Source organism: Rhincodon typus, chromosome 1, assembly GCF_021869965.1.
Source record: "Rhincodon typus isolate 14 chromosome 1, sRhiTyp1.1, whole genome shotgun sequence".
NCBI lineage: Eukaryota > Metazoa > Chordata > Chondrichthyes > Orectolobiformes > Rhincodontidae > Rhincodon > Rhincodon typus.
Window position 1 is genome coordinate 20,581,675 of NC_063332.1, and position 15,350 is coordinate 20,597,024.

Consider the following 15,350-nt stretch of genomic DNA (forward strand, 5'->3'; position numbering starts at 1 on the left):
CCTTAGTGACACCAGATGTTCAGATGCTCCATGCTAGTGAATGCGGGAATTGTAACTAAAAGTCTTTTGATATGACTACATTTGCATTTAAAAATCAAATAGCAGCATTTTCATTATTCTCAGCAGATTTATGCCTCATATGAGTGTGGTACATGTGTGCTTTTGATAAAGTGAGTATTGTGCCATTTCCTAAATCAAAAGGTATATGTATAAGCAGTGGTTGCTGATATCTGACATTTTTAAAAAAAACAATCGTTTGATGAGCAGTAGTTTTAGTGAAAATCCTGCAAGTGCCTAAAAATTCGTAACAAAAATTGAATATTTTTAGTAGAATTGTATATTGAACAATCACATTGATGTACAAAGCTGATATTTGATATTATTGGGCCTCTCCAAGAAAATAAGCCCGTAAGGTATAGGAGCAGAATTGGGCCATTTGGCCCATCATGCCTGCTGATCCTGGCTGATATGTTTCTCAATCCCATTCTCCTGCCTTCTCCCTGTAACCCTTGATCCCCGTACCAATCAAGAGTCTGTCTCTGTTGTATATACAACCAATGACTTGGCCTCCACAGCCTTCTGCGGCAATGTGTTCCACCAATTCGTTACCCTCTGGCTGAAGAAATTCCTCCTCATCTCAGTTCTAAAGGGTCGTCCCTTCACTCTGAGGCCGTCCTAGTCTCTCCGACTAGTGGAGACATATTCTCCATGTGCACTCTATCCAGGCCTTTCAGTATTCCGTAAGTGTCAATGAGAACACCACCCCCCCCCCCCACCCCCTCAACCCCATCCGTCTAAACTCCATTGAGTACAGACTCAGACTCCTCAACCACTCCTCATATGATAAATCCTTCATTCCAGGGATCATTCTTGTAACTTCCTCTGGTCCCATCCAATGCCAGCATATCCTTCCTTAGATACAGGGCATAGAACTGCTCACAATGTTCTGACCAGAGCCTTATATAGCCTCAGCGGTATACTGCTTTTGTACTATACCCCTCTTAAAATGAATGCTAACATTTGCATTTGCCAACTTATCCTTTAGGTTAATGTTAGATAATCCTGAACTGGAACTCCAAAGTCCCTTTGTGCTTCAGATTTCCAAAGCCTTTCCCCATTTAGAAAATAGTCAACGCGTCTATTCTTCCTACCAAAGTGCATAACCTCACACTTTGCCACACTGTATACCATCTGCCACTTTCCTAGTCTGTTCAACCTACTGCAGCCTCTCCACTTCCTTGTCACTATCTGCCCCTCCAGCTATTTTTGTATCTGCAAGCATAACCACAATGCTGAGAGTTCCTTCATCCAGACCGTTAATATATAATGTGAATAGTTGGGGTCCAAACACTGACCTCTGCAAAGCTTCAGAAGTTAATGGATGCCATCCTGAAAAAGACCCCTTTATCCCACTTTCTGCATTCTACCAGTCAGCCAATCCTCTATCCACGCTAGTACCTTGGCCTGAACAATTTGGGTTCTTATCTTAATTTGGCAGCCTCCTGTGCCACGCCTTGTCAAAGGCCTTCTGGAAATACAAATAGATCATGTCCCGTGGTTCTCCTTTGTCTAACTTGCTCGTTACCTCCTCAAAGAATTCTGACAGATTTGTCAGGCATGACCTCCCCTTACAAAGCTATGCTAAGTTACCCCTATTTTACCATGCACTTCCAAGTACTGCACCATTTCAACCTAATAACGGATGCTAAAATCTTACCAATGACCGAGGTCAGGCTAATTGGCCGAAAGTTTCCCTCCCTTCTTAAACAGAGACGTTACACCAGTCCCCTGGGACCCTCCCCAACTCTAGTGATTACTGAAAGGTCACCACTAATACCTCCACAGTCTCCTCAGCTATCTCATTCAGAACACTCAGATGTAGTCCGTCTGGTCCGGGACCTTTCAGCTTCCCCAGTACCTTCTCCTTCGTGATGATCACCACACTGACCTCTGTCCCCTGACTCTCTTGTAGTTCTGATATACTGCTGGTGTCTTTCACCATGAAAGCTAATGGAAAGTACCTATTCAGTTCCTCAGCCATTTCTTTGTTCCCCATTATTACTTTTCCAGCGTTATTTTCCAGTGGTCCTATGTCCACTTCTGCCTCTCGTAGCTTTTATATATCTAAAAATAACTCTTGCAATCTTGTTTTATATTACTAGCTAGCTTACCCTCATATTTCATCTTCTCCCCACTTATTGCTTTTTCAGTTATCCTCAAAGGCTTCCCAATCCTCTGGCTTCCAAGTAATCTTCACCATGTTGTATGTTTTCTCTTTTGATTGTATGTTTTATTGTTTCTCGAGATGAATTTCTGCCGTGTGTCCTGAATTAACTCCAGAAACTCCTCCATTGCTGCTCAACTCTCTTCACTATTAGGCTTCCCTTCCAGTCAGCTCTGACCAGTTCTTCCGTCATGTTTTTGTAGTTACTTTCACTCAGTTGTAATACTGTCACATCTGATTCCAGCTTCTCCCTCTCAAACGGCAAGGTGAATTCTATCATATTATGGTCACTATTCCCTAGGGGTTCCTTCACCTTAAGCTCCCTAATCAAGTCTAACTCATTACATTTCACCAAATTCAGAATTGCCTGTTTCCTAGTGGGCTCTACCACAAGCTATTCCACAAAATCTATTTCTAGTGGGATCTGATACCACCCTATGGAGAAACTGCTCATCCTAATGAGTCCAGAAAAGTTGAAGTGTGGGCGTTGAATGTGTGCAAACTGTGCAATGCAGGAGAGAGTGAACATACTGCTGAGGCGTCAATGACCTGAAACATTAAGTATTTCTTCCTATGGAAAAGCTGCCTGATCTGCTGAATGTTTCCAACATTATCAGTTTCTATTTCAGATCTCCAGTATCTGTGCTGTTTTGCTTTTGTGATGGTGAAGGTTGTCGTGTTTGAGTTGTAGCAGCCTCTTTTCTGAATCAAAGGTTATAGGTTCAATCCCACTCCAATTACTACATAAGCAGAATAGTACAGGAGTGAAGAAAGGCTAGTTATTTTTTATAGCTACTATCCTTTAGAAGGAACTTAGTATATTAAGAGTTTGAGATATTTCCAATTATTATTATAAGATGCTGTGTTTTAGCAAGTCATCTTGTAGTGGAAAGATTGGAAAGCATTGTATAAATGGGCAAACATGAAAGAAAAAAAGAGGGAATGTTATTTAGTAAGTTTTTTTTCACAAATTGTAATTGGCCTGAAGGAGTTCTGCTCCAACTAAACTAACCAGCCAACTGATTAAAAATAATGTTGATGTTGTTATAAACGATATAGCTCAGAGGATTTTATTCCCAGTTGGCACACTCTTGGCTGATATTAACAGAGGTAGTAATAGGTAGCACAAGTTCAATTTTTTTAACAGCTCAGTTACTACAGGCTGTTGTAATTGAGCTCAAATATGATCAAAGGCTAAGTGGATTACCAAAGCTGCCAGGTTTCACTTAAAGCACTTTTAGCATGTGTCTGAATCTGACCCAATATAAAATTTCATGTCTAAGTGAGTCAACATTATGGGAATATCAGTTCAGCGCCTGCAACTCTTACTGCTCATGCTGTGCGTGTGATATTGCATTACAGCCAATCTTGTAACCAGTCAGCTTGCAAAGTGCTGTATAAAGCGTTTAAAACGTTGACAGATGACAAGAATACAAACCTCAAAATACAGTTTATTTTAGAATTACGTAGTAATCCATCAGCCTCTGCAAAGGAGAATGGAAAGCTTAGCATTTTTTAATTCAGTTGTGAGACATGGACGTTGTTGGCCATCTCTTGTTGCCTTTGAGAAGGTGGTGATGAGCTGCCTTCGTGAATCGCTGCAGTCCATGTCAACCGTCAAAGACAGAGATGAGGAATTTCGTGTCTGAGAGAAGAGGGAATCTGTGAAACTCTTGACCACAGAGGGCTGCAGAGCCTGGGTCATTAAGTATGTTCAGGGCTGAGATAGACAGATTTTTGATCAGTAAGGGAATCAAGCAACTATGGGCAGGAAAGTGGAGTTGAGGATTATGGGAGCAGTAATGATCTCACTGAATGGCAGGGTGACCTACTTCTGCTCCTAGGTCTTATGGTATTATCATAATGGTTCAATCGCTTTCTTTTAATTCCAGTTTTTTTTTTTATTGGATTCAAATTTTACCATCTTCTGTTGTGGGAATTTCCCCCAGTGTATGAGCCTGGGGTTTTGGGTTACCAGTCCAGTGATAACGCCACTCACTACACACAAGAGGAGAATGCAGGAGGCAGTTATAAGGCTCTGCAGATCAAGGAGAGATCTGCTGGCCAAAGAAGTTATTGTGGGGTGAAGGTGATGCAAGAAGAGCTCAAAGCCATGTTGAGCTGGAGACTAATTGAGGTGGGAGTGTAAGGAGATAAAGCTAAGCACGTATCATTCAGTGTCAGAGAGGTGTAAAAAGATATTGAGAGTAGCCGGAAAGAGTTGGGGTTAGGAGAAGGGGGAAGTGAATGGGAAGAAAGATCAGAGGGTGATTGGTACACGCGTTGTTGAAATTTTCATTTCTTGACACTTGAAAGGAAGAGGAAAGGTTTTCTTTGTTAAAGTATCGGATGAAATGAAAATACGGACCAGGACAGATTTAAGATGGGGTTAACTGTTCATTATTCCTGCTATTCACACCCTGATTGGACCAATACAGTGTTTCGTCAGTACAACCATTTTCCCTTTTCCTTTTGTCCCAGGACATCTTCGTCATTTGTTCATATTTGTCATAGTAGGTAGGATTTTGTGCAGTGGAAGTGTCCATGGACCAATAATCCAGAGACCCAGGCTAATGCCCAACTTTTCCCTGAATCCCAATGACTCCAGTTTTACTACGGCATCTTAATGGAACTAGCCTTCCCTCCAAGCTGTGCAGTTGGCACCCGCTGCAATTTTCCATGTACAACTGTTGGCATCGACTTCCGGTTCTGTATGTCGTTGTCATGCACTGCATTCCCCTCTGTTAGGACTGGCAGCTACAGCTGGTGTATGGAATAAAAACAGCGATTCACTCGATCCCAACTGTCTATCCCTGATATATGCCTCCTCCTTTTTCTTGACCAGATCCTCAATTTCTGTAGCCATCCACCTACCAGCCTTGCCCCTTCATACTAACAGACGCATACTGTCTCTGAACTCTTGTTATGTCACTCTTAAAGGCCTCCCACTTCCCAACCATCCCTTTACCTGCAAATAGGCCCCCCAATCAATTTTGGAAGTTCCTGTCTAATACCATCAAAATTGGCCTTACTCCAATTTAGAACTCTAACTTTTTGATCAGGCCTATCCTTTTCCATACCTGTTTTAACGCTAATAAAAATGTGATCACTTTCCCCAAAGTGCTCCCCCACTGACACTCAGTCACTTGCCCTGCTTTATTTCCCAAAAGCTCCTGCTCTAGTAGGAACATCCATATATTGAATAAGAAAGTTTTCTTGTACACATTTAAAAAATTCCTCCCCATCCAAGCCCTAAACGCTAAGACAGTCCCACTTCATGTTTTTTCAGAACATTCCTGCAGAAGAGGAATGGGATAGGTTTGAGCATGTTATTTCTTCCTAGGTAAGCGTGCCTCATAAGATACGATAATTAGTAAAACGGAACAAACTGTTCTCACTTGGTGCTCTGCTGTTTCAGTGTTAGTGATGGATGCTGCCTTTTTTCTACATTGCATTCACCAAACATGGGTCATTAGGGGAAACAGCAGGAACAAGATTATGGAGTTGGATGGTCAGCCATGATCATAGTGAATGGTAGAGCATGCTCAAAGGGCCAGATGGCCTACTCCTATCTTCTGTTTTTCTTTGTTTAAACTTGGATTTCTTAACAAGCTCCCAACAAACCAAGGCAGTGGGCCTTTCAATGGGCAGTTAGCACCAACTTCTGGTGCACAATCTAATCTCTGCCCTGCCAGTTGTCCTGCTGTAGACGACCAATTGTATATAGTTCCCTTTTCCCCCTTCCCCACCACCCATGAGCTGGCAATCACCTGATGAATTGCACTGTAATGGCAGGAGGGGGCAGATTGTGCCCTTCCTCTTCTGCCTCCTTTATTCTGCTGGAATCTGTAAAATCCAGCCACAGCGTATTTCAGTGGTTTCAAGCCAACCTGTTTCTCAGCACATGGAGTATGTTTGAACTATTGTCACTTCTGTAACATAAGAAAGGTGCAGCACAGCAAGCTCTCATGGAAAGTTGGTGAAATGCCAAGAAGATCTCTTTATCTCAGTTATGTTGTTGAGTGATGGATATTATCCAGGTCACAAGGGAGAGTTCCCCTGTTGTTCTTCAAAACCATGCCCTAGAATCTTCTGCATAAGGCCCTCATTTAATGTCTGATCTGCAAGATGGCATCTCCAACGTTGAAACTTATTCTTCCACTGAAGGATAGTACATCCAGTGTTCAAGTCAGTGGAATGGTACATGCACTTGTGGTTTAAGGCTGATATTTATCTGGTTTATTCTGATAATCTACAAGAGATTTTGAGTAATGGGCAATTGTGGATAATTAGTGTGCTTACATTACTGGCTGCACTCCACAGCTGTTAGCATTTGGGTGCAGTGAGACGATTAAGAGGCTGAGGAGGATACTGTGAAGGGTGAATATGAACTTTGAATGGAAGCATGTTTTCATATGAGGCAATAGAAGTTTCTTAATCATTTTTTGCTTTTGTTGACATGGTAACATAGATAGCCACGTAGCTTACACGTGTTTTCTAAATGATTGCAAAAATGGAGACAGTCCAAGAATGAAGTATCTCCTGCTACCATACTGGTACAAGACGGCAGTGGCACTGACATCATTGATGCCCGCCTGGCACGGAACATTTGTACCCACTTGCTGGTAGGTGGATGTGCAGTGCTGCTGTAATCGTTGCTGCACTCACAGCACCCCTCAACCCACTTCAAGTGGTCAGCTCACTGCCCTGCTCCATGCCCTGCTTTGACTCTGTAAAAACTTCACAAACATTTGAAATTAGAGAAACATTTGGAAATGAGCGCATTTTATTGTTCTGCTGTTGTTAAAATTGTTTTGAATTGCTCAGTGTTGCAGATATCCTGATCTTTGATGCGGGCAGCAACATCTCTGGCAGTGATATCACTGGCATAGTTACTGTCTGAGCAATGAGTGGCAAACTCAGCCTTGGGAAAAGGGTCTTGCATTGCAGCACCTTGTTATATTCTTCACATTGACTTGATTGATTCACAACCATTGTTACTTTGTCATCAGTCACGGCCATTGTTACACACAGGAAATTTGTATTTTTTGTTGGCAAGGTGGATATTGGCCAGTGCACTGAGAAAATTTCTCTGCTCTTGTTTGAGTAATACCCTGAGATCTTTAACGTCTACCAAAACAGTCTCAATTTACTGTTTCTTGCAAGGATCAATGCAGTGAAAACATAGCATTCGGACACTTCACTGAATGTCTTCCTGAGTTTTCTTTTTGAAATCTGTTCCGTTGAGCATTCCTGATTTTAATTGCGCCACCAATTCTGGCTGTGCATTCAGCTGCACTGGGCCTAAACTATGGAATATTCACCCTATGCTGATCACCTCGCTCCCACGCTTTCCTCTTGTGAATCTACCTCTTTGTCCAAGCTTTTGATCATCTTTGCTAATGCCTTCCTATGTGATTCTGTGTCGAATTCTGTTTGATAAAGTGCCTGTCAAATACCTTGGAGGACATTTTATAAATGCAAGTTGTAGTTTATGTTCATTGGGACAGGACATGAACCCACAACCTTCTGTCTCCAAGATAAGAATGGGCTGACCCCAAACCAGCACATTACATTCAAATTAATATTAGAAATAATGTTATTGGATAATATAGAGCGAATACCATGGTTTGAGGCAAGTTTTATACTTTGTGTTTGTGATTCTACCTTGACTCTTGACATATCTTTAAGCTGGACCATTTGGATATTCTGAGAGCAGATGTAGACTTATGCTATGTAGCTGCATAATAAATAACTACTGGATAAAACAGATGGAGTTAAAACACTCTTTGAATTATGTAAAGTAGACATCAGTCATTGCACTGCAAACAATGATTTTTTAATATAACTCTCTGATTAAAGGCTTCAGATGTTTTGCTATATTAAAACTGCTATATAAATGCAAAGTTGTTGTTTCTTGCTGTGAATGATCTTCAGAAAAATATTAGTGACCAGTAACGAGTGAAGCATTTTGACTGCACTTTCTCCGTAACCATATTTTGTTTGAAGAATTGATGAAGTCTTATAGCCCAATCCATGATTCAGGTTGTCTATCATAAAAACTCCGCAATCTGCATTCTTTGAAATGGATGCTTGTAGTATTGCTTTGTTAGATCTTGTGCATTTAACATGGTGGTGAGCCTTCAGATTAATAGGAAACTAAAACTTAAGTTCATATGTGGCAAGAGCTACACTACAGACATCAGAAATGAGTAAGATTGGAAAAAAATATATAGAGTGACAAAAAAATGTGTAAAATTGTTACCAGACCTGAGAGCTATGAGAATCAAGAGAAACTGAAAAGACTGGGACTCGTTTCTCTAGAAAATAAAATGTTAAGGTGTAATCTGATAGTGGTCATTAAAATTGTGAAAGCATTTGACAATTTATGCGTCGAGATATTTCCAAAAGTAGATGAGACCACAATTAGGAGCTATAAATATGAGTCACTAATAACTCCTGAACCAACTTCTTAAACTCATTCAGTGAACTTGGTTTCACTGTCTGGTACGGCATTTGTTGCCCGGCATTTATTGCCCATCCCTAGTTGCCCTTGACGTGATGGTAAACTGCTTCTTGAACTTGTGCAGTTCATTTTGAGAAAGGGTCACTGAATCCAAAATGTTAAGTCTGCTTTCTGTCCATAGATGCAGAATTTCTCCAGCAATTTTTGTTTTTGTTTCAGTTCATTTTGTGTAAGTGGATCCACAGAGGCAATTCCTTGCCAGTGTTGGCCAGTTTTGGCCCAGTGACAGTGAAGGAAGAGTGTTATATTTTTAAGTCAGAATGGTGAATGACTTGAAGTGGAATTTCCAGGTGTTCCCATGTATCTGCTGCCCTTGTGCTTCTAGATAGAAGTGGTCATAGGTTTGGAAGGTGCACCCTAAGGATCTTCAGTGAATTTCTGCAGTGCATCTTGTAAATAGCACACTCTGCTGCTCATGAGCATCAGTGGTGGAGGGAGTGGATGCTTGTGGATTTGATGCCAATCAAGCAGGCTGTTTTTCCATGGATGGTGTCAAGCTTTTTGAGTGTCGTTGGAGCTGCACCATCCAGGTAACCACCATCCAGGTAAGTGGGGCATATTCCATCACACTCCTGAATTGTGCCTTGTAGATGGTGGACAGACTTTGGGGAGTCAGGAGGTGAGTCAATTGCTGCAAGATTCCTAGCCTCTGATTGCCTTTGTAGTGACAGTATTTATAAGTCCACTTTATTTATATGGCTAGTCCAGTTCAGTTTCTGGTAAGTGATAACACCTAGAATGTTGACTGTGGGGATTCAGAGATAGTATTATAGTGCAATGGTTAGATTGTCTCTTGTTGAAGAGATCAGTCCAAGTCTCGATATTGTCTGGGTCTTGTATTCGGATAGGTACTATTTCAGTAACTGAGGAGCCATGACTGTTGCTAAACGTTGTGCAATCATTGGTGAACATCCCTACTTCTGATCTTATGATGGAGGCAAGATCATTGATGAAGCAGCTGTAAGTGGTTTGTCTAAGATGTTACCCTTACAAAGTCCTGCTGAGATAACTGACCGCAAAGAGGTGTACCATCTTCCTAATTTATGCTTCTTTACTGAGATAAATTTGGAAATGTGGTACTTGTTACCAAATGGATTGATTGAAGTGAATAGCATAGATATACCTAACGATCAGCTCAATGAATATACAAGAGAAAGAAATAGAAGAACATGCAGATTTGGTTTAAAATAGGAGAATGGGAGGAGGATCACACAGAGCATCAACACTGGCATAACTCAGCCTGGCTGAATTGTAGCAATATCTGGTCAGAACTATAGGTTTGATGAGAAATAAGTACACTTAATTAGGTTGGAAACATTTAAATTATTTAAAAAGCATTTAATGATAAAGGTTCATTTTGGACTTAATCATTAAAATCACCATTACAGCTAACAAAAATCAAAACGCTCTAATTTGAAATTGGAATATACCTAGAAGGGCTCATGGAGATGGGGAATGCTATTAAAGTTAATTTAGTCATAATATATTCAGCACAGATATTGAAAAGGTGTAAGTAATAGTTTCATCGCTGAAAGTGACCTGTACTTGAGATACTTTCTGTTATTTTTCTGTTGAATATTCACAATCTGACGAGCAGAAACCAAAGTGAGATAACAAGGTGTAGAGCTGGATGAACACAGCAGGCCAAGCAGCATCATAGGAGCAGAAAGGCTGATGTTTCGGGCCTAGACCCTTCATCAGAAATGGCGGAGAGGAAGGGGGTTTTGAAATAAATAGGGAGCGAGGGGGAGGCGGATAGAAGATGGATAGAGGAGAAAATAGGTGGAGAGGAAACAGACACGTCAAAGAGGCGGGGACGAGCTGGGCTGGTTTTGGGATGCGGTAGGAGGAGGGGAGATTTTGAAGCTTGTGAAATCTACATTGATACCATTGGGCTGCAGGGTTCCCAAGCGGAATATGAGTTGCTGTTCCTGCAACCTTCAGGTAGCATCGTTGTGGCACTGCGGGAGGCCCAGGATGGACGTGTCATCTGAGGAGTAGGAGGGGGAGTTGAAATGGTTCGCGACTGGGAGGTGCAGTTGTTTATTGCGAACCGAGCGTAGGTGTTCTGCAAAGCGGTCCCCAAGCCTCCACTTGGTTTCCGCGATGTAGAGGAGGCCACAACGGATACAGCGGATGCAGTATACCACATTAGCAGATGTGCAGGTGAACATCTGCTTGATGTGGAAAGTCTTCTTGGGGCCTGGGATGGGGGTGAGGGAGGAGGTGTGGGGACAGGTGTAGCACTTCCTGCGGTTGCAGGGAAAAGTGCCGGGTGTGGTGGGGCTGGAGGGGAGTGTGGAGCGGACAAGAGAGTCACGGAGAGAGTGGTCCCTTGCAGGAATAGCAACTCATATTCCGCTTGGGAACCCTGCAGCCCAATGGTATCAATGTGGATTTCACAAGTTTCAAAATCTCCCCTCCCCCTACCGCATCCCAAAACCAGTCCAGCTCGTCCCCGCCTCCCTAACCTGTTCTTCCTCCCACCTATCCCCTCCTCCCACCTCAAGCCCCACCCCCATTTCCTACCTACTAACCTCATCCCGCCCCCTTGACCTGTCCGTCCTCCCTGGACTGACCTATCCCCTCCCTAACTCCCCACCTACACTCACCTTTACTGGCTTCATCCCCGCCTCTTTGACCTGTCTGTTTCCTCTCCACCTATTTTCTCCTCTATCCATCTTCTATCCGCCTCCCCCTCTCTCCCTATTTATTTCAGAACCCCCTTCCCCTCCCCTATTTCTGATGAAGGGTCTAGGCCCGAAACGTCAGTCTCTCTGCTCCTAAGATGCTGCTGGCCCTGCTGTGTTCATCCAGCCCTGCACCTTGTTGTCTCGGATTCTCCAGCATCTGCAGTTCCTACTATCTCAGAAACCAAAGTGCTTTAATTCTCAGAATGCACTCAAATCTGAGTGAATTGTAGGTCTGTTTAATGGTTTAATGATTTTGTATGAAATCTGTTTGCATATTTCAAAACAAAAAGAATCATTCTTGTCAGATGCATAATTTTTCAATACCTCGGAGGTGAGTACATTTCAGATAACCATCTGCTCCTAATTTGAAGTTATTTATAAATTTTTGTTTTATTTTGCTGTGTTATCCACTTCACTTAAGTTATTGGGAAATGTAAGAATTTTTACAATTGCAAAGAATTGACTTTGAGTCTGTATCAGTGGACTGTATATAGATGGACTTGCCTTGATTTTGAAATGCTACCATTGATAAAATGAATGTTTCTTTTCAGACAAAATGGGGTGTCACAGTGACAGCGAACTTTTCATGGACAACTACTGCAGGGTTTGCTGTGCCATGTTGATCTCAGAAGTACAGAGAACCACACATTATGAGGTAGTTTTTAAATGATAAGCACGTATAAATAAAATATTGTCCATTGCATTTTTGTTTTTCACCAGAACCTGTGACCACCCCACAACACTCATAATCTGGTTTTGTAAAATACCTTCCCGGTCAACTGAAACTCTTGTTTCAATAGATGTACTATTCAGTCAGTCTTTGCTGTTGTCACTTGACATTCTTTAAATGCTGTTTGTGTGTCACAGACAAGCCATTATTTATTTTCTGTGTACCTGTAAATTGGATACTTTCTCATTGAAAAATGTTTTTTTTTCGTTGTGATCTTATGAGGTGTACTTCTGTTGTAGTATTATGGAAATGTTCACATGCAACAATAGTTAATCATAAAGTAAAATAGCAGCTGGAATAATAAAACAGGAGCCCCAACCTTTACACCTGGGATGCCACATTTCAGGGATAACACCGTGTGGAGCTGGAGGAACACAGCAAGCCAGGTGGCATCAGGAAAGTTGACGTTTCAGATCAGGACCTTTCAGGTGTTTTTTTTCATCTGTCTGCTGTGAAGCAAGTTTCAGAAAGAAAAGTCATCAGATGAATAGAAATTTATCTTGCTAATATTAGTGTTAGACTGCTAATTTAGTGATATTTTCAATAATTTATCTTCAGTGTTTTCATTAACACTAAGGAACAGAGTTAACATTTTCAGTCATAGAACATAGAACAGTACATCCCAGGGACAGGCCCTTTGGCCCACCATGTCTAGGTCGATCACAATGCCATTCTAAACTAATCCCATCTGCCTGCACATTTTCAAAATCCCTCTATTCCCTGCCTGTTCATGTGTTTATAAATGCCCCTTAAACTTTGCTGATGTATCTTCTTCTACCACCTCACCTGGCAGTGCATTCCAGGCACCTGCCACCCTCTGTGGGGGAGCAAAAAACTTTATTCACTTCATTCTAACTTAAGGTTTTCCCCTCTCACCTTAACCTGAGCCTCCTAGATTGTGACATTTTCCACCCTTGGAAAAAAGACTCTGACTATCACTCTATCTATGCTTCTCGTAATTTTATATACTTTTATCACGTCGCCCCTCAGTCTCTGACGCTCTAGCAAAAATAATCCAAGTTTGTCCAACCTCCCCTTATAGCTAATGCACTCCAATCCAGGCAGTGTCCTGGTAAAACTCTTTTGCACACTTTCTAAAGCCTCCATATCCTTCCCAAGAGAAAAGCTGTTCTTTGGAACTGTAAAGGATTGAATAATGGTGCTTTTTTATGCTGTTCAAAAAGGAGGAGGAGGAGTAAGTGGAACAGAAAATGAAGGTGCCCAGAACAAAGGACAAAGGGGGTGCTAATGGTAACAAAAGGGATATCTACGTACAGAATCAGTGTTAGTGATGGGTGTGAATAATCAGAAATAGTTTGACTTTGTTGTTAATGAACATAGTTGGCTAGCAGTATTAGATCCTAGTTTAATCTTGTGTTACTTCTTGGCTTTATTCTTAAATTAACAAAGACACAGTGCTATGTCATAGGCAGGAATTAAGGGCTATTCTTCAATTACTTCAGTTGTGATTCTGTTGGTAGCAGCCTACCTTGCTCGAGAATAAGTGGAGGAATATTCTAAATATGGACAAGTGGTCTCCAAATACAAACATTTCTGTCATCTCAGAAGATTGACTTTTCTTTTGTGACTCTGAACTTGATTGTTCAATACTATGCTGTTTCACACTTCAAAACCTACCCCTTGCAAAGAACATTTTGTTTGTGCAATTTTGTTTGAAAAGAATTGCAATATATTGCAATTTTAGCAGAAGGCAGAAATCAGGCATGGTAGTAACAGAGTATTGTATACTCCAGCTGATATTCCTGCACATGGAGTGTCTTGGGAGTTCAGAGAGTGGAGCAAAAGTAGATCAAATGCCACATTTGAAATACAGAAAGATGAAATCTTTCAGCTGTATCATTTAGGAATCAATGAAATCCTGCTGTCAGGATTGGAAACATGCCATCAGATTTATATCTAAGCAGTTTATCAGGATCAAGGGGGACATTTTAGTGGCAGCAGCTGATTCAAAGCTTTCCACTAGGACTTATTTCCGATTAGGGTTGGTGCCTTGTTTCTCTGAGATACTTGTAAAAGTGGCAGCTACTGAGGCTGGAAGTAGGAGAGGGCACCTCCTGGTTCACAAGCCCATTGATGGCCGTATAATTATGTTTTCATATGGGTGGATCAGGCAGGCACAAGCGATCACCTTCTTCTAGCAGGATCGGCAGCCTTCCCCCACCCCATGCACATTCCAGCCCCCACCACCAGTCCCCCACCTACCCTGTTGTAAGAGTCTCTGAGTACGAGCCCACCCACTGTGCTATCCCCATACCCAGTGACCTTTCCAGGCCTCAGAAAGCCCTGACTGTTCACACCATGTGCCATCCCGCTGCTTCCCCATCATCAGCAAATGTGAGTGAGAAACCACCTGTGCTTTTTTTATTATTGTTCAATCAGGGCTTGTGCACTTCGCTGGCTAGGCCAGCATTTATTGACCATCCCTAATTGCTATTGAGAAGGTGGTGGTGAGCTGCCTTTTGAGCCGCTCAAGTCCATTTGGTGTAGTATCTGCTGCTCTTGTCCTCCTAGATAGGAGTGATCATAGGTTTGGAAGGTGCTGTCTGAGAAACTTTGGTAAATCAGATGAGCAGCTCCTTACAGAATCTTTTATCCGCATTTAGTATATTTCAGAAACTGGGTAATGGGGAGATCTTTGAATGGCCAGACTGTAACCCAACCGCAAGTTGGACAACTTCATGTAAAGATTTGGCAGAATCGGGCAATTGTGCCCAAATTCTATTTGAAGATGTGCAGGTTAGGTTACGATTCAGAATTCATTTGTGTAATCAAATATGTAAAATCCTCCTTGAACCAGGGCAAGATACTTCATTATTGTTCTTTCCATTGAGAAGGCCGAATGGCCTTATTTCTGCTCCTATGTCTTATGGTCTTATCAAGGGTTACAGGGAGAAAGCAGGAGAATGGGATTGAGGAACTTATCAGCCATGATTGAATGGCGGAGCAGACTCCATGGGCCGAATGGCCTAATTTCTGCTCCTATGTCTTATGGTCTAAGATTTTGCATGAGAGAGAGAGATAGAAGAAAGAGAAAGAAAAAGACAGAGACAGAATAAAGAGAAAGAAGAAAGAGAAAGAAAGAGAGAGAGAGGAAGAAGAAAGTGAAAGAGAGAGAAAGAAGGAAGAGAAAGACACAGGAAGGAAGAGATGGAGTAG

General features: G+C 41.8%; 1 protein-coding gene across 3 annotated transcripts in view; it reads left to right on the top strand.

Moving 5' to 3' along the window:
- The window catches only part of LOC109923889 (zinc finger matrin-type protein 1-like), a 38,018-nt gene that overhangs the window by 7,347 nt on the left and 15,321 nt on the right, over positions 1–15,350 (top strand). For all 3 annotated transcript variants that reach the window (XM_048604820.1, XM_048604833.1, XM_048604825.1), the window contains exon 2: positions 11,995–12,098. In XM_048604820.1, coding sequence (XP_048460777.1) covers positions 12,000–12,098 — 99 coding nt within the window. In that variant the 5' untranslated portion in view covers positions 11,995–11,999. The remainder of the gene's footprint in view (positions 1–11,994; positions 12,099–15,350) is intronic.